The 17,826-nt window shown below is 45.2% G+C and overlaps 1 protein-coding gene across 2 annotated transcripts in view; it reads right to left on the minus strand.

Annotated features, from left to right (window-relative positions):
* Positions 1 to 1,648: 1,648 nt before the first annotated feature.
* LOC118399434 (immunoglobulin superfamily DCC subclass member 3-like) overlaps positions 1,649 to 17,826 on the minus strand; it is a 36,269-nt gene continuing 20,091 nt past the window's right edge. Inside the window, exons 7-14 of one of the 2 annotated variants that reach the window (XM_035795505.2) lie at positions 11,289 to 11,454; positions 10,415 to 10,665; positions 9,928 to 10,092; positions 7,751 to 7,939; positions 3,362 to 3,475; positions 2,996 to 3,125; positions 2,610 to 2,733; positions 1,649 to 1,841 (exon numbers count right to left, since the gene is read on the minus strand). In XM_035795505.2, coding sequence (XP_035651398.1) covers positions 1,737 to 1,841; positions 2,610 to 2,733; positions 2,996 to 3,125; positions 3,362 to 3,475; positions 7,751 to 7,939; positions 9,928 to 10,092; positions 10,415 to 10,665; positions 11,289 to 11,454 — 1,244 coding nt within the window. In that variant the 3' untranslated portion in view covers positions 1,649 to 1,736. Of the gene's footprint in view, positions 1,842 to 2,609; positions 2,746 to 2,995; positions 3,126 to 3,361; positions 3,476 to 7,750; positions 7,940 to 9,927; positions 10,093 to 10,414; positions 10,666 to 11,288; positions 11,455 to 17,826 lie in introns of both variants that reach the window. The other variant, XM_035795504.2, reaches the window with a different exon arrangement.

A 17,826-nucleotide genomic window follows, 5' to 3' on the forward strand; every position in this document is an offset into this window, starting at 1 on the left:
ACGGCGTCGTTTCTCTTAAAAGAAGGTTATGAAGGAAAAAACGATAACCATTACAAATTGTACATCTTTGGACATCATTCAGCTTGGTTTTCATGTAAAAACTTTTTGGGATAGGCTGACGAGGTGTTCTACAGTGGAAACTAGTGCAGTGTCCGTGCGTTCCAGGTTAGTATCTCCATTAATCTCTCTGGAAACAATATTTTCAGCCATCAACTCACAGCACCCGCAAGTTCCCATGGCAACTGATTTGGCATCTGGAGAGTCAACCAATCAGCATGGCCTAGAACAATCACCTGTTTGGCTTTGGGGAATTCCATCTCGTTTGTGTGGACAAAACAAGCAAGTGACTTTAATCTTTTCTAAGGATGACCAGTTCTTTTTTTGGAGGAGGAGGACTATGAAACAGGCCTGAGCATATCTCATTTCCTTTCTAAACAGGGCAAAGGATCGTAGATACATTCTTTCATGTCCATGTTTTCCATAAGGTTACATCCAATCACAAATACATCATTGGAGATGGACATTTGTGCAACATAGGAGGAGTTGTCACATGTATGATCACCAAACACTATATAAAAAGTCATCCCTGCATCTTGAAGGAAAATCACCAAACCTGTTGGACCACCTCAGGCTTTGAAGGACAAAGGCTTGTGCTTGTGACAAAGAACGAAGAAGACTTGGCTAAGGCAAGTGCAGGGTGAACAGGAGACGGGGGACGGTGACACTCAGATACTACCAAGGTCTGGCTTCCCATGGTAGTCATCCAGGTGGGTACCCTGACGTGGGGCAGTGGCAATGGCTGGCACGGGACACTGGCATCGGCACAAAGAGGGGGGGGGTATTAAGGGTACAGGATTTATTTTTGAGTTCTGAGGTAGGCTTGCTCTAGCAGCATCCAGCAGGCTAACGTTAGCCTCAACTGTGACTCAGACAATCACATCAGACTGAGGTAGCTATCTTTGGAGGCAGAATTTGGTTTGAGTGGTTTGTTAAAGAGGGGGTTGCCTTTTATGGTTCCTCCGGACCTCAACCTGTCTCAAGGCTAGTACGGTGATAAAGACAATCAACTCAATGAGACTCATACCTCCATAAGGCTATTAACAAGGCCGCTTTGTCATTTGCGTCTGTTACGTATTGCAGAGCTAAGGCTAATCAAAGGCAAACAAAAATGTACTGTTCCCTCTAACAGGAAGTTATCAGGAATTCTCAGTGGGATTTAGTACACCTAGTTCCAACATGTCCTAAGTGGACTGGAACATATATAGAGATCCTAGCGATAAGCACAGTGCAAGTGCATGTACTGTTACCAAGGGAACGCCATTGAAAGAGAACATTTTGGTTATAGATGCTCCCCTCGGTAACATACGAAAGCCCAACATAATAGGATGGAATCTGTCGGTGGAGGCATTTCTCAAGGCTAGCATTCTGCATTCAGATGTACACCGAACATAAAGGTGTTAGACTTTGGTTTAAGAGAAGGGAGGGAAGGCGAGAGAGTTCAGTGGAAACATGGAGCATTATGTCACTCAGCTACATTGAGCTTTTGTTCGTTAGCAGCAGAACGTTTTTTGGCGACTGATAGAACAATGGCGGACCCCTGGCATCGCAGGACTCTAGGGTGGCAGGAGGGGGGCTTTGGTTGGGCAGGTGGGGTGGAGGAACCATCAACAGGCAAACCTTTGGGGTGGAGGGGGTAATTGTTGGTAAAGAGGGGTTTAGGGGGTTATTGGCGGGTGTTAGCCAGTGCCCGTCCCAGGCAGACCAGACAAGTGCTGCTCGATGAGGACCTGGCATTGGGCTGGACGCACCAGAGCCCCTCTCTGAGATGTGGAGTCACGACTCTGGAAAAGAAAAAGAGACAAAAGACGGAGTGTCAGAGTCTATAATTTGGCAACTTCGATCTTATCTCTCCTTTTGTCCACTGATGATTACATCTGCGTTGTTGTTGACCAATCATCTTGTTCATCATTTCTACCCCTGGACATAGTAACATCGATGTTGTTCAACACAGCTCTGACAATTCAATCAAATAAAAAATGTAAAGCCCTTTAGAAAAACACACCATAGTCTCTAGAACACTTTGAAGTAAAATCCTTTTTGCTTGACGTGGTAAAAATGTTTCATTCAGTGGTAACAAATCCAGGTTTGATTGACTCGAGTCCTGAGGCTTGTAACCCATGGGGTCAGATATCACAGACGGATGAGATATAGATCTGAGATCGAATAGTTGGATGAGCTTGTGACAACAGAGAGACGGGATTGTGAGCATGATAGATCACTTCATCCTGAGATATTGGCGACTCGAGATGTCCTGAAGGTGTCAACTTTGTTTTAGAAACTAAGTTATCCCTGGAGGCCAAACTACTGTGACATCAATGCCGTGTCCTGGCAACCCATATTATGCAGCTCTAAATGTCATCTATGATTCAATGATAAGACCGGGACATCTATTCAGTCACCTCCTGTCTGTTACAGGGATGAAAACAGCCGATGGAGCCATGGATGAACAAAACTAATGGCCACATTATGTGAGAGGTTAGCTTAGTGTTTTCAGTTTAGTGAATGAGTCAGGTTAGTCTGTCAATGTGTCAGTGCACCGGTCCTCCTACCTGAGGCACTAACTTGAGGGCGACTTCTGCCGGACGAGTGACCCCCTCTTTGGGGATCCCGTTTTGTCCCAGGTGTCCCCGGTCCTCCCCCCTTGGCACAGACCAGCTGTCCTGAGTCCCTTTACTGCAGAACAGACTGGGGACATTAATACATGTTTCAATATTACACGCACACAAGTCCACTCTAAAAACAACACACGACTTTACGAATACAACTAACATGTAATATACCAAAGTTAACGTACATAATCACACTCTGCCATGATTAATCATGGGTGATCAGGATATATCTAAAGTTTACCTGGCCTTAAAAATCCAATATGAAAGTACAGTACGAGAAGCAAAGCAACACCGAGTGGTTCCCAACAGATAGGGCCCCTACTTACCTGCGACGGTATCCAAACATGAGGAAGAGCACACAGAAGATGATGCAGGCCATGCTAATATGAATGCCAACCACGATACCGCCCATCGAGCCCTCGCCATCCTGTATACAGTTACACTGGTTCTCCCCACCTGCAACCAAGAACCACATGATGTGCACATCCATACACTCATTAGCCAGTACAATACACAGTAACATACAGAAAGACATATTAGATCATAAGGCAATGCCTTATGTCACTGAAAAGTCACTGAAAAATGCACTTGAAGCAAAAAGGACAGAAGATCACCAAAAAACGAATACTTGTCTAGAAAATATAGTTTATTATTCAATACTGACTTGACTCTAATATTATTTGGACACTCACCACTGGTTTTGGCGTTGGTGCCCTCTTCTGTCAGTGACACCAGCCTCTTGGAGCAACCGCTCTCGCCGTTCCCGTTATAGGCCACTAGATTGACTTCATACACCGCGCCGGTTTCTGCAAGAACAAGTCACACGGTGACAGTATCACATTCTAAATTCCCTTTGACAACTTTGAAGGTCATATTTTAAATGGAGAGATATTGGCCGAGTTTTATAGATTGCTCGCTCGATAAAAGCAAAGCTATTGATTGCGCGATTGAAAGAGATTGAGGAGCATGTCATTTTTCACTTCTCTTGCCTGGACTGTTCCTTTCCCCTACTCCCTCCCTCCCCCCTAACTCACAACTGTCTTTCCTCTCAACTCTCTCACTCTGACATCTCTAACTCCATACCGCCAACATCCTCCCATGTCTCCATCTTTTAATCTCTCGATATAGATTTAGTTATTGCTACAGTAGGAGAAAACTTAAGTTCTCAATGCAATGACACCAACCCATCCAGTAATTTTCCACTAGGTGTCTTTACATTTATTTTTACAAATACAGCAAAGCATTTAAGGGGGGAAAAACACTTTTAAAGATCTCCCTTTCACATGTCTGTGCTACAGAGGGATATTAAGTTTCTCTTCCATGTTCATGGTAATTAACTTGATGTCACATAATCATTCAAATATGGGGTAATTGTTATTCTCTGCACCACTGCAACCTTTTAAAGCCAGCTCTGGCCTAAAGCTAGCCTTATTGGAAAATCAATGTCACATTTCTTACATCACATCTTTTTCCGGAATTTTCTGCAATTCAGTTAAGACCATGTGTTTTTTAAATTCTTTATTTTCACCTTTATTTAACCAGGTAGGCCAGAACAAGTTCTCATTTACAACTGCGATCTGGCCAAGATAATGGGACAAACAAACGTCCAGTCAATAACACAATAGAAATATGTATATACAGTGTGTGCAAATGTAGTAAGATTAGGGAGGTAAGGCAATAGATAGGCCATAGTGGCAAAATAATTACAATTTAGCATTAACACTGGAGTGATAGATGTGCAGATGATGATGTGCAAGTAGAAATACTGGTGTGCAAAGGAGCAGAAAAACAAAAACAAATATGGGGATGAGGTAGGTAGTTGGATGGGCTATTTACAGATGGCCTGTGTACAGCTGCAGAGATCAGTAAGCTGCTCTGACAGCTGATGCTTAAAGTTAGTGAGGGAGATATAAGTCTACAACTTCAGTGATTTTTGCAATTCGTTCCAGTCATTGGCAGCAGAGAACTGGAAGGAAAGGTGGCCAAAGAATGTGTTGGCTTTTGGGATGACCAGTGAAATATACCTGCTGGAGCGTGTGCTACGGGTGGGTGTTGCTATGGTGACCAGTGAGCTGAGATAAGGCGGAGCTTTACCTTGCAAAGACTTATAGATGACCTGGAGCCAGTGGGTTTGGCGACGAATATTTAGCAAGGACCAGCCAACAAGAGCATACAGGTCGCAGTGGTGGGTAGTATATGGGGCTTTGGTGACAAAACGAATGGCACTGTGATAGACTGCATCCAATTTGCTGAGTAGAGTGTTGGAGGCTATTTTGTAAAAGACATCGCCGAAGTCAAGGATCGGTAGGATAGTCAGTGTTACGAGGGTATGTTTAGCAGCATGAGTGAAGGAAGCTTTTGTCAAGATGTGGCCCTTTCTAGGTATAGATCGTGGCATCCCCTCTCTCTCGCTCTCCTACACCCAGGTTCTGTTATCTCAAGTCGTAAATTCATGGAGGAGACTCTCTCCCCCTGGCCATGCAGAAAGAGACACATAGAGAGAACAAAGTATTTCATATGGCAAACTCCTAAATCCACAAAATGGGGATTTGATACAAAAAGTCTACTTGTGAGAAGGTGGGAATGGTCTGTGGACACTTAAGGGACAGGTATGACAAGTGTGTTTGGGAGCATGTCATTTTTCACTTCAATTTTCCAAGCATCTGCCTCTAACCCTAGGAAGCTCTTTGCCACCTTCTCCTCCCTCCTGAATCCTCCTCCCCCTCCCCCCTCCTCCCTCTCTGCAGATGACTTCGTCAACCATTTTGAAAAGAAGGTCGACGACATCCGATCCTCGTTTGCTAAGTCAAACGACACCGCTGGTTCTGCTCACACTGCCCTACCCTGTGCTCTGACCTCTTTCTCCCCTCTCTCTCCAGATGAAATCTCGCTTCTTGTGACGGCCGGCCGCCCAACAACCTGCCCGCTTGACCCTATCCCCTCCTCTCTTCTCCAGACCATTTCCGGAGACCTTCTCCCTTACCTCACCTCGCTCATCAACTCATCCCTGACCGCTGGCTACGTCCCTTCCGTCTTCAAGAGAGCGAGAGTTGCACCCCTTCTGAAAAAACCTACACTCGATCCCTCCGATGTCAACAACTACAGACCAGTATCCCTTCTTTCTTTTCTCTCCAAAACTCTTGAACGTGCCGTCCTTGGCCAGCTCTCCCGCTATCTCTCTCAGAATGACCTTCTTGATCCAAATCAGTCAGGTTTCAAGACTAGTCATTCAACTGAGACTGCTCTTCTCTGTATCACGGAGGCGCTCCGCACTGCTAAAGCTAACTCTCTCTCCTCTTCTCTCATCCTTCTAGACCTATCGGCTGCCTTCGATACTGTGAACCATCAGATCCTCCTCTCCACCCTCTCCGAGTTGGGCATCTTCGGCGCGGCCCACGCTTGGATTGCGTCCTACCTGACAGGTCGCTCCTACCAGGTGGCGTGGCGAGAATCTGTCTCCTCACCACGCGCTCTCACCACTGGTGTCCCCCAGGGCTCGGTTCTAGGCCCTCTCCTATTCTCGCTATACACCAAGTCACTTGGCTCTGTCATAACCTCACATGGTCTCTCCTATCATTGCTATGCAGACGACACACAATTAATCTTCTCCTTTCCCCCTTCTGATGACCAGGTGGCGAATCGCATCTCTGCATGTCTGGCAGACATATCAGTGTGGATGACGGATCACCACCTCAAGCTGAACCTCGGCAAGACGGAGCTGCTCTTCCTCCCGGGAAGGACTGCCCGTTCCATGATCTCGCCATCACGGTTGACAACTCCATTGTGTCCTCCTCCCAGAGCGCTAAGAACCTTGGCGTGATACTGGACAACACCCTGTCGTTCTCAACTAACATCAAGGCGGTGGCCCGTTCCTGTAGGTTCATGCTCTACAACATCCGCAGAGTACGACCCTGCCTCACACAGGAAGCGGCGCAGGTCCTAATCCAGGCACTTGTCATCTCCCGTCTGGATTACTGCAACTCGCTGTTGGCTGGGCTCCCTGCCTGTGCCATTAAACCCCTACAACTCATCCAGAACGCCGCAGCCCGTCTGGTGTTCAACCTTCCCAAGTTCTCTCACGTCACCCCGCTCCTCCGCTCTCTCCACTGGCTTCCAGTTGAAGCTCGCATCCGCTACAAGACCATGGTGCTTGCCTACGGAGCTGTGAGGGGAACGGCACCTCAGTACCTCCAGGCTCTGATCAGGCCCTACACCCAAACAAGGGCACTGCGTTCATCCACCTCTGGCCTGCTCGCCTCCCTACCACTGAGGAAGTACAGTTCCCGCTCAGCCCAGTCAAAACTGTTCGCTGCTCTGGCCCCCAATGGTGGAACAAACTCCCCACGACGCCAGGACAGCGGAGTCAATCACCACCTTCCGGAGACACCTGAAACCCCACCTCTTTAAGGAATACCTAGGATAGGATAAAGTAATCCTTCTCACCCCCCTTAAAAGATTTAGATGCACTATTGTAAAGTGGCTGTTCCACTGGATGTCATAAGGTGAATGCACCAATTTGTAAGTCGCTCTGGATAAGAGCGTCTGCTAAATGACTTAAATGTAAATGTAAATTTTAAAGCCCTTGTCATGCTCATGTAATAAAGACTTTCAAACCCTCTAATTATTTGCCTGTTTTTTTCTACGTTATTGCTGTTTCTAATAGCATAGGAGAGAGTACATATTTACCCCAGGTGTGTTTGTTTGTTTTTCATTCCAAGATAAGACATTCTGCTAAATGACTCAAATGTAAATGGTTTCCTGTATTTCTTTCCTCACTCTCTTATTATTTCAGCCTTGCATCACTATTATTACATTGACTAATGTGGTAGGAAAAGTGCACAAAATATTATAAAGGTACATATACATTACTATGTTAACTGATTCTTTCCAGTGTCTAAGAGACAAATAAAAACAAACTAATAATTCATAGTCTCTGTTGCTGGAGGTGATATGATTCTGTTCTTGCATAATTCATGCATACACATTCTCACTCACTCACTCACTCACTCACTCACTCACTCACTCACTCACTCACTCACTCACTCACTCACTCACTCACTCTCACTCTCACTCTCACTCACCAAGACGGGAGATGGTGTGGGCATTGACGTGGCAGGGGAACTGAACTGGCCCTTGGAAGTTGGTGTGCGGGACCCTGCGGTAGGTGAGCCTGAAGCCCTCTGCCTTGCCAGGCTTGCTGGGGAGCTCCCATAGCACCTGGACCGCAGTGGAGTTCACCACCTTGGTGAAGAAGGTAGGGGGAGTGGGCACTACAGGAGTAGAGATTAGGACATTGGATGTAAAAAAATATATATTGATTAATCAATTATTGGAAAGGACAGCAGAAAGATAGAAATTGTGTAGAGATGGTTAGAGAGGCAGTATGAAAGAGAAGGTGTATAAATTGAATACAATTGGAGAAAGAGTAAAAGAGGGACGAGGATGAAATTATGATAAAGCTCAAAGAGATAGTAAAACCGGGAGAATTAAACAAGGAAGTGTTTATCAGTGACGGAAGAAGAGTGAAATAGTATGCGTATTGACATAAGTGCCCAGACATGGAGAGAACAGATGAGAAAAGGGTGATGCGAGATGTAAAAGTGATGAAATGACATCAAAAGAGGGAAGAGGAGATAAACACCTTCATTCGATCACAGGTTGTAAATAACCAGGCAGGCTATCAGGCCGTAGAATCATTTTTAGCTATTGTATGTGGGGTAGAGTGAAGTAGCCACTAGACACTGATCCTAGGTTAGCGTTACACCCCCCCCCCCCATAATATAATAGAATCAATTTATTTGGTTATATTTAATTATAACTTTTATAAATAAGACATGATTTATGCTTATAAATGTTTAGGAATGCTTATAAATGTGAGTAAATGTTTATAAATGTTAAATAAATAAAAAACACTAATTTATTAATAGCATATGTACACTATAAGTATAATAGTACACTATTCATACACAGTTTATAAATTGCTATTGTTGAAAGTAATTATAAAGTGTAACCCTTTATGTTGCACACGGGGAAATGGTTACGGTTAGGCTTTGGGGAAGCTGACATGCTGACCAGACTGCTCGCGCGCGTGCATGTTGATTTTGCCCACCCACACCCACACCCGCGATCAGGACACGCAGGTTGAAGTATCAAAACTAATTCTGAACAAACTATATTCATTTGGGGACAGGTTGAAGAGCATTAAACATCTATTCCATTCTAGCTAGCTAGCTTGCTGTTGCGAGCTAATTTGTCCTGGGATATAAACACTGGATTGTTATTTTACCTGAATATCACGTTTTAGGTATGACCCAGGTGCAGACAGTGTTGAAGAAACTATAGTGTATTATTTATAAAGGGGCAGGCAAAAGACAGCTCAAGGCAGGCAGGGGTGAATGATCCAGAGAGGGTGTAAGGCACCGCAACAGCAGGCTCAGGGTCAGGTCAGGCAGAGGTCGGTAAATCCAGAGTAGAGGCAAAGGCACAGGACGGCAGGCAGGCTCAGGGTCAGGGCAGGCAGGAAAGGTCAAAACTGGGAACTAGAAAACAGGGACTATAGCAAAGACAGGAGCAAGGAAGCTGGCAGGTATGAACGAACAAAACGAACTGGCACGGACAGCCGGGTGGGCGACACCTGGAGATGGGCAGATGGGCGACACCTGGAGAGGTGTGAAGACACGCACAAGGACAGGTAAAACAGATCAGGGCGTGACACATGAAATGCACAAGGTCCTCTACTCCGACAATTAATCCACAGATAAAAGGCTAAACCAAGTTTGTTTTTTGTAATCTCTCCTCCTTCAGGCTTCTTCTTCTTCTGAATTTATATGGCAGAAGGCAACCAACTTTATGGTGCATTACCACTACCAACTGGACTGGAGTGCGGACCTCAGTTCATCTTTCAATCACCCACGTGGGTATATGCTCCTAAAAACCAATGAGGACATTGCACGTTGGTATATGCTCCTAAAAACCAATGAGGATATGGCACGTTGGTATATGCTCCTAAAAACCAATGAGGACATGGCACGTTGGTATATGCTCCTTAAAACCAATGAGGAGATGGGTAAAGGCAGGACTTGCAGCGCGTCGAGGTTCACAAATAGAACCAAGTTCCATCTTAGCGCCTGGCTCTCGTTGACGCGCAACACCAGTGTGAGTGCAATGATTGGATAAGATGTATGTGTAGATTTATTTTGCAACGCGAGCAGTGTGCATGAAAGCTGATCATAGCATTAACATGTTCCTGGTGACATACCGCCCCCTAGTGTTGTAGCCACCACAGTGCTGGACTGCTGGCTGGCGCCCAGTGGGGAGTAGGCCTTGAGGTAGATGGAGTAGGTGGTGGCTGGCTCCAGGTTGATAAAGTTGTGCTGGAAGGTGGTTTTACTGACTGCCTCCTGCAGCTCTCTGTTGTCCGGCTCTGGGGGGAACAACAAGCAGTATCATCATTAGTTGTTGTGGCAGAAGTAATATAAATTAGGGTTAAGTTCCATTGCAGCAGGCACACTCAGGCAAGAGCAACTAAAGTATTTGAAAGTAAACAAAGTGCTATCTCAATTGCTCAAAAATCTGTCCTTAATAAACTCATCATTAGGCTGGCTTTCACCTGGCCAGTTCTTTTAGATCAGCACAATGAAGGACAGGAGGCTAGGAGACGACAGATTTTTTGATGCAATTAAGAAAGAGCTTTCTCTTAGCTCTGCTTTGAACTCTGATAGATTATCACACAGACTCTCACTCACCTCCGATCTTGCGGCTGTGGAGCACATAGCCGATGATGCCGTCGGTGATCTCGGCTGGCGGTTGGATCCAGGTGAGCTGCAGGGCCCTGGGGGAGAGGGCTGTGGCCGTGAGGCCCTGGGGGGAGTCGGGCAGATCCTTGGCCAGGGACACAGCCAGACGGGCGCTAGCCTGGTTGGTGCCTGCCATGTTCTCAGCGATGCACTGGTAGATGGCCTCGTCCTCCGAGGTGATGCGCGTCATGGCCAGGGTGCTGGATATTGGAGATAAAAGATTACATCCGGTTTTTTGATTGTTTATTTGAGTTAGGACAGATTAAAACATTGCTATATTGTGTAAACAACATACAAATGGGTTGGTTGTATGTGTTCAAACAAATATTCAGATAAACAATGGAATTCTTTGTGATTAAAAACATAATCATTGATTCTCATCCTCTCTTGTTCAGTGTAAATACAGAGCTTCAGCCTACTCATCAGAGGGAGATTTCAGCCACTATCCAAAAATGCCACCTTGTGGTGACATATATGAACTGCTCTTCTGTAGGTCCACTTGGAAAATAATCTAGGGGAAATGCTGATTTTGCAGATTTAGCGTATATTTCAACGAACATTTTACTTGCAATTTGGTATGTTTGTTTTACCTACTTAAGTTGAATGCACTGACTATAGGCCTAAATTGCTATAGATAAGACTTATTGTCTGCTTAAATGTAAACCCAGCTGTGTATTCATTACCGTTTAACAAACGGAAGCAAAGAGAGCAAAACAAGAGTTTCTATTGGACAAATTCTGGTAGGTCCCTCCCCGTTTCATTCCGTTTAAGACATGTTTTAAAACCAAATCGGCGGAATGAATACACCCCTGGTGTACAGTACCTGTTGTTGTTGGTGAGTTTGACGTTGTCGCTGGGCATCAGGATCTTGCCATTCTTCAGCCAGATGAGGTGAGGCTCAGGGACCCCCTGGGCCACACAGGTGAATACAGCACTGCCCCCCGCTGGTTTCGAGACAGACTGCGGCCACTGCATGAACTCAGGGGGAGCTGGTGGGGAGAGAATTGTGAATTTGTTGTAAGTGTATTGTGTATATAAGTGATTAATCCTTGTATCATTGTGGGGGAAATTCAATCTACAATTACATTCGCTTGTGATACTATATAACTGCATGAAAGTAAAATATAGGCTTAGCACTTTCATAAAGTCAGGAGGGGAGGTGGCTGAGATGAAGAGAATGGAAGGCTAGCAGGCTAGTGATAAGTGGAGGGATAAAAAGGTTGTTTCGAGAAAAAATTGAAAGGCAGAAGAACAGTTGTATGGAAAAGGAGGATGAATGAAAGAGGAGGATGCCAGAAGAAAGATGTTGAGGGTAAACAGAGAGAGAGAGAGAAAGGCATTGATTAGAATGACAAGGCCTTTTTGGGGAGAGCATTGAATTCTACGTGCTGTCATTCTTATAATGAACTATAGAGGTTAGCTATACTATCGTATAAAGGTGGTTATGACCATTGCAGTCCTAATATTTAAGGACTTTCAGAAGTGAATTTGATTTGACCATATCTCTAGACCATATAGTTTTATACAGTTTTCTCTGACCTGATAGAAACATAGCTCTGAAATCCTAAATGCACAGTAGGACCCTGAGTTGGTCCTGACCATGTGACCTGACCAGAAAACACTTTGTCCATAGTTATAGTAGCCTACAGCATGCTGCCCACATTACATATACCTCAATGTTAACAAATGCAGGTGTATCAATACATACAAACATCCCTACATCTACCCCAACAGATCTATACAAACATTCCTCTCCTCTTCCTGGAGCTTGAACTTAACATAGGGAGAGACTTCCAGAGGACAGCCTAATATTACCCTAACCCCCACTTCTCTATCCCCTTCTGACTCTTCCTGGCTCTCCGGTGTCCCCAGGACATATGCGGGGTTCACGGTCCCGCCTGACATCAAGTTCAATAGCACACAATGGGACATGCATATATGTAGAGACCCCCAGTCCTAGCCCCTCTTGCCCCCTAAGCATCTCATTGATTTATTGACACTGACACCCCCTGAGCCCCTGCCCTCTCCCCTCCCTGGCTAAGGCCCAGAGAAACTGGGCCTGGGAAGAGAGATAAACAGGGTCTAAGGGAGAGGTAGTGTGAGAGCAGAGAGAGCGAGAGAGAGAGCGGACACACACACACACACACACACACACAATGCAAATAGTCCGGGTAGCCATTTGATTACCTGTTCCGGAGTCTTTTGGGGGTAAAAACTGTTGAGAAGCCTTTTTGTCCTAGACTTGGCTCTCCGGTACCACTTGCCTTGCGGTAGGTAGTAGAGAGAACAGTCTATGACTGGAGTGGCTGGGGTCTTTGACTATTTTTAGGGCCTTCCTCTGACACCGCCTGGTGTAGAGGTCCTGGATGGCAGGCAGCTTAGCCCCAGTGATGTACCCACTACCCTCTGTAGTGCCTTGCGGTCGGAGGCCAAGCAATTGCCGTACCAGGCAGTGATGCAACCAGTCAGGATGCTCTTGAAGTTGCAGCTGTAGAACCTTTTGAGGATCTCAGGACCCATGCCAAATCTTTTTAGTTTCCTGAGGGGGAATAGGCTTTGTCGTGCCCTCTTCACAACCGTCTTGGTGTGTTTGGACCATTCTAGCTTGTTGTTGATGTGGACACCAAGGAACTTGAAGCTCTCAACCTGCTCCACTCTAGCCCCGTCAATGAGAATGGGGGTGTGCTCGGTCCTCCTTTTCCTGTAGTCCACAATCATCTCCTTAGTCTTGGTTACGTTGAGGGATATGTTGTTAATCTGGCACAACCCAGCCAGGTCTCTGACCCCCTCTCTATAGGCTGTCTTGTCGGTGATCAGACGACACTGTTGTGTCGTCTGCAAACTTAATGATGGTGTTGGAGTCGTGCCTGGTCATGCAGTCATGGGTGAACAGGGAGTACAGGAGGGGACTGAGCACGCACCCCTGGGGGGCTCCACTGTTGAGGATCAGCGTGGCAGATGTGTTGCTACCTACCCTCATCATCTGGGGGCGGCCCGTCTCGAAGTCCAGGATCCAGTTAATATGCCATTTAGCAGACGCTTTTATCCAAAGCGACTTACAGTCATGTGTGCATACATTCTACGTATGGGTGGTCCCGGGAATCGAACCCACTACCCTGGCGTTACAAGCGCCATGCTCTACCAACTGAGCTACAGAGGGAAGTGTTTAATCCCAGGATCCTTAGCTTAGTGATGAGCTTTGAGGGTACTATGGTGTTGAACGCTGAGCTGTAGTTAATGAATATCATTCTCACATAAGTGTTCCTTTTGTCCAGGTGGGAAAGGGCAGTGTGGAGTGCAATAGAGATTGCATCATCTGTGGATCTGTTTGGGCGGTATGTAAATTGGAGTGGGTCTAGGGTTTCTGGGATAATGGTGTTGATGTGAGCCATTACCAGCCTTTCAAAGCACTTCATGGCTACGGACGTGAGTGCTACGGGTCTGTAGTCATTTAGGCAGGTTGCCTTAGTGTTCTTGGGCACAGGGACTATGGTGGTCTGCTTGAAAAATGTTGGTATTACAGACTCAATCAGGGAAATGTTGAAAATGTCAGTGAAGACACCTGTCAGTTGATCAGCACAATCTGATTGTACTTCAGCCAGTCTCTAACTGCTTGGTTTAGTATGTCATTGTAGCTTTTAGGTTTATGGCCTTCAATATGTCTACACTATGTTTTTGCATTGTATTTCTCACCAATTTCTCACAGAGGCCTAATGGATGATGTACAACAACTTGAAATTGAGAGTGGCTAGATCATATCACTAGCCTGATGACCTATATTTTAATAATTGCTGTTGATAGCGTATACTGCTTTCATACACCCAGACTGTTGTTGTTCTGCGAACGAATAAGTTGCATTTGTGTTTAGGGTTAAGATAGATGATGATGACAGGGGGGGACTGTTGCGGGATAACTATTGAGCCAATTGTTGGACTGAATGGAAGGGGCGACTGGAATGGACGTCTGAAGCACAAGGGGGGTGTTTTGTGTGTTTGTCACGTATGTGTGTGTGTGTGTGTGTGTGTGTGTGTGTGTGTGTGTGTGGGGGGTTATTACATGCTCGCTTCAACCATGGAGGTGGAGCCAAGCAGAACAAAAATGCATCAGTCTGCCCAATTATAATGACCCGGTCAAGGTTCAGGATATATCCCTTTTGGGTCTAGGGTACCTGAGCCCTCACTTTGCTCCGTCGCCGTAGAATAAAACAGTGTTCATGAAATCAATCACATTTATCTGTGATGTGTCTACACTGAAAACAGAGCTCATAACCTAGGGATACTGGTCAGTTGTCAGGACTAGTTCAAACACGGACTCAAATCGAACTAAGTGCATACATACATTACATCTACCCAATTTACTTATATATCCTACACCCCGACTGTTGTTTGGGTTCAGTAGTTTTTACTGTAATTTGGTCAATAATTATTGCTGTAATTTTGTCAGTAGTTTTTACTGTAATTTGGTCAGTAGTTATTACTGTCATTTGGTCAGTAGTTATATCCACTTGTAAGGGCAAGAATGAGGAGAATGAGTGTTAAGAGACAAACCACATTACATTTATAGCAACATAATTCATTATGCAATTACGCACAGCTAGAGGATACGCTACAAACACTAAACATCCTTCCAGTTTGGTTCAGTCTATTTCAGAGTCTATTTCAGAGTCTATTTTAACCTAATTTCAGGGCTCCATGCCCTCCGGGGGGGGCTTTATCTCTTTTGTGGTAGGACTACATCTTGAAACATATCACTTATGTTACGTTGTTCCTAGTTATAGTTTCATAGATCGTGTGACTAAGAGCTATATAAATATCCATATATGGCTTGGATATGACCCTCATCTGTGTAGTATATTTATCAAAAGGTAACTGATCTATTTCTAACACAACTGATTTTGTAAATGGAGTTTGTTTCATGCTGAAACAGGAGAGGGCCTTCCTCAAACTGTTGCCACAAAGTTGGAAGCAGAGAATAGTCTAGAATGTCATGTATGTTTTAGTGTCAAGACATCCCTTCACTGGAACTGAGTGGCCTAGCCCGAACCATGAAAAACAGCCCCAGACCATTATTCCTCCTCCACCAAACTTTACAGTTGCCATTATGCATTGTGGCAGGTAGCATTCTCCTGGCATCCACCAAACCCAGATCATCCGTCGGCAGACCGATGGTGAAGCATGATTCATCACTCCAGAGAACACGTTTCCACTGCTCCAGAGTCCAATGGCAGCGAGCTTTACACCACTCCAGCCGACGCTTGGCATTGCTCATTGTGATCTTAGACTTGTGTGCGGATGCTCGGCCATGGAAACCTATTTCATGAAGCTCCAGACGAACAGTTCTTGTGCTGACGTTGCTTCCAGAGATAGTTTGGAACTCAGTAGTGAGTGTTGCAACCGAGGACAGATGATTTTTACACGCTACGTGCTTCAGCACTCCGCAGTCACGTTCTGTGAGCTTGTGTGGCCTTCCACTTCGCGGATGAGCCGTTGTGGCTCCTAGACATTTCCACTTCACAATAACAGTACTTACAGTTGACCGGGGAAGCTCTAGCAGGGCAGAAATTTGATGAACTGACTTGTTGGAAAGGTGGCATCCTATGACAGTGCCACATTGAAAGTCACTGAGCTCTTCAGTAAGGCCATTCTCCTGACAATGTTTGTCTATGGAGATTGCATGGCTGTGTGCTCGATTTTCTACACCTGCCAGCAACGGGTGTGGCTGAAATAGCCGAATCCACTAATTTGAAGGGGTGTCTATAGTTTTGTGTCTATATAGCGTATGTTCTACTCTCTGACATATATTCTGTTTGGTTCTGACACTCATATCTAATGTGAAAAAGACCCTCTCAGTAAGCCGGCAGCTGTGGGATCTGCATTTTAAAGCCTTTCAATGATTCCAACCATCTCCACATTTTTTAAAAGAAAATGTTTTACCCCAAAGAAGGCAATGGATGAGGGGGATGATTTAACCGGCCCTCCATTCAGAGAAAGCAGTCATCACACAATGCCCTGCACCCTTTGTGTCCCCCCTCCCTCGGTGTCCCCTGAACTCTGCCCCCACCGCCTGACATCCAGCTGTGACGAGAACAACTGTCCCCCCTCCCCACTCACCCAAAAATCATAGTAACGAATGACAGGGTATGGGGACTGGTCACCCTCCTCTCTCTTTGGGGGACACATCAATCTTACCCTCCTCCACACCAAAAACCACCCCCTTCTCTCTCTCCTTCCATATCTGTCCTGACCGGTACGGTGTTCCGCCCTCTCTCTATTCCCCGACTCCGACCATTTTCCTAGGACAGGGTCAGGGGTAAGGGGTCAGAGTTTAAAGGTGAGAGGTGATCCTTCACTCCCCCTTCCCCACACACAATGACCGTCTGCACATCCTGACCCTTATTTTTTTCTCGCTTGTTCTTTCTCTCCTCTCTCCCATTGTCAAAATCTCTGGCCTTGCATCTGTCCTGTCCTATCCTGGCTGTCCCCCAGTCCCGTCATATCATGACTATGACCGGAATGTTTAAGAGCAGAAGGGACAGGGAAACCGACAGTCTGTCAAGAGGAGTGTGTGAAATAGCAGACCTCTATGGCCTCCAATAACCTCCTTTACACAGTGCATATATCTAAAGGTCTCCAACTGCAAAGTAGGACTTTGAACTTGAGTGGTGTCTCACATTAACAGCATCATATCTCAAAGTATTTCATATTATTCTATATGATCAGACTTGCCTTATTGGCAGGAATCGGGAACATGTGAGAGCTAAAAATAGGTGAAGTAATTAGTCTCATGGCCATTGCTATTCTATATGATTTGTGCCTAACCAATACATTTGTATTGTTATTATTGGATGCAACATGGCAAATTTAAGTCCATACTATGGTGGTGGATTGTAGCCACTTTTTGAGAACAGTATCATAGACACCTTTTGAGAACAGTATCATAGACACCTTTTGAGAACAGTATCATAGACACCTTTTGAGAACAGTATCATAGACACCTTTTGAGAGCAGTATCATCGACACCTTTTGAGAGCAGTATCATAGACACCTTTTGAGAGCAGTATCATAGACACCTTTTGAGAACAGTATCATAGACACCTTTTGAGAACAGTATCATAGACACCTTTTGAGAGCAGTATCATAGACATATTTTGATAACAGTATCATAGACACCTTTTGAGAACAGTATCATAGACACCTTTTGATAACAGTATCATAGACACCTTTTGAGAACAGTATCATAGACACCTTTTGAGAACAGTATCATAGAGTATCATAGACACCTTTTGAGAACAGTATCATAGACACCTTTTGAGAACAGTATCATAGACATATTTTGATAACAGTATCATAGACACCTTTTGA

The sequence above is a fragment of the Oncorhynchus keta genome, chromosome 20, assembly GCF_023373465.1.
Source record: "Oncorhynchus keta strain PuntledgeMale-10-30-2019 chromosome 20, Oket_V2, whole genome shotgun sequence".
NCBI classification, from domain to species: Eukaryota; Metazoa; Chordata; class Actinopteri; order Salmoniformes; family Salmonidae; genus Oncorhynchus; species Oncorhynchus keta.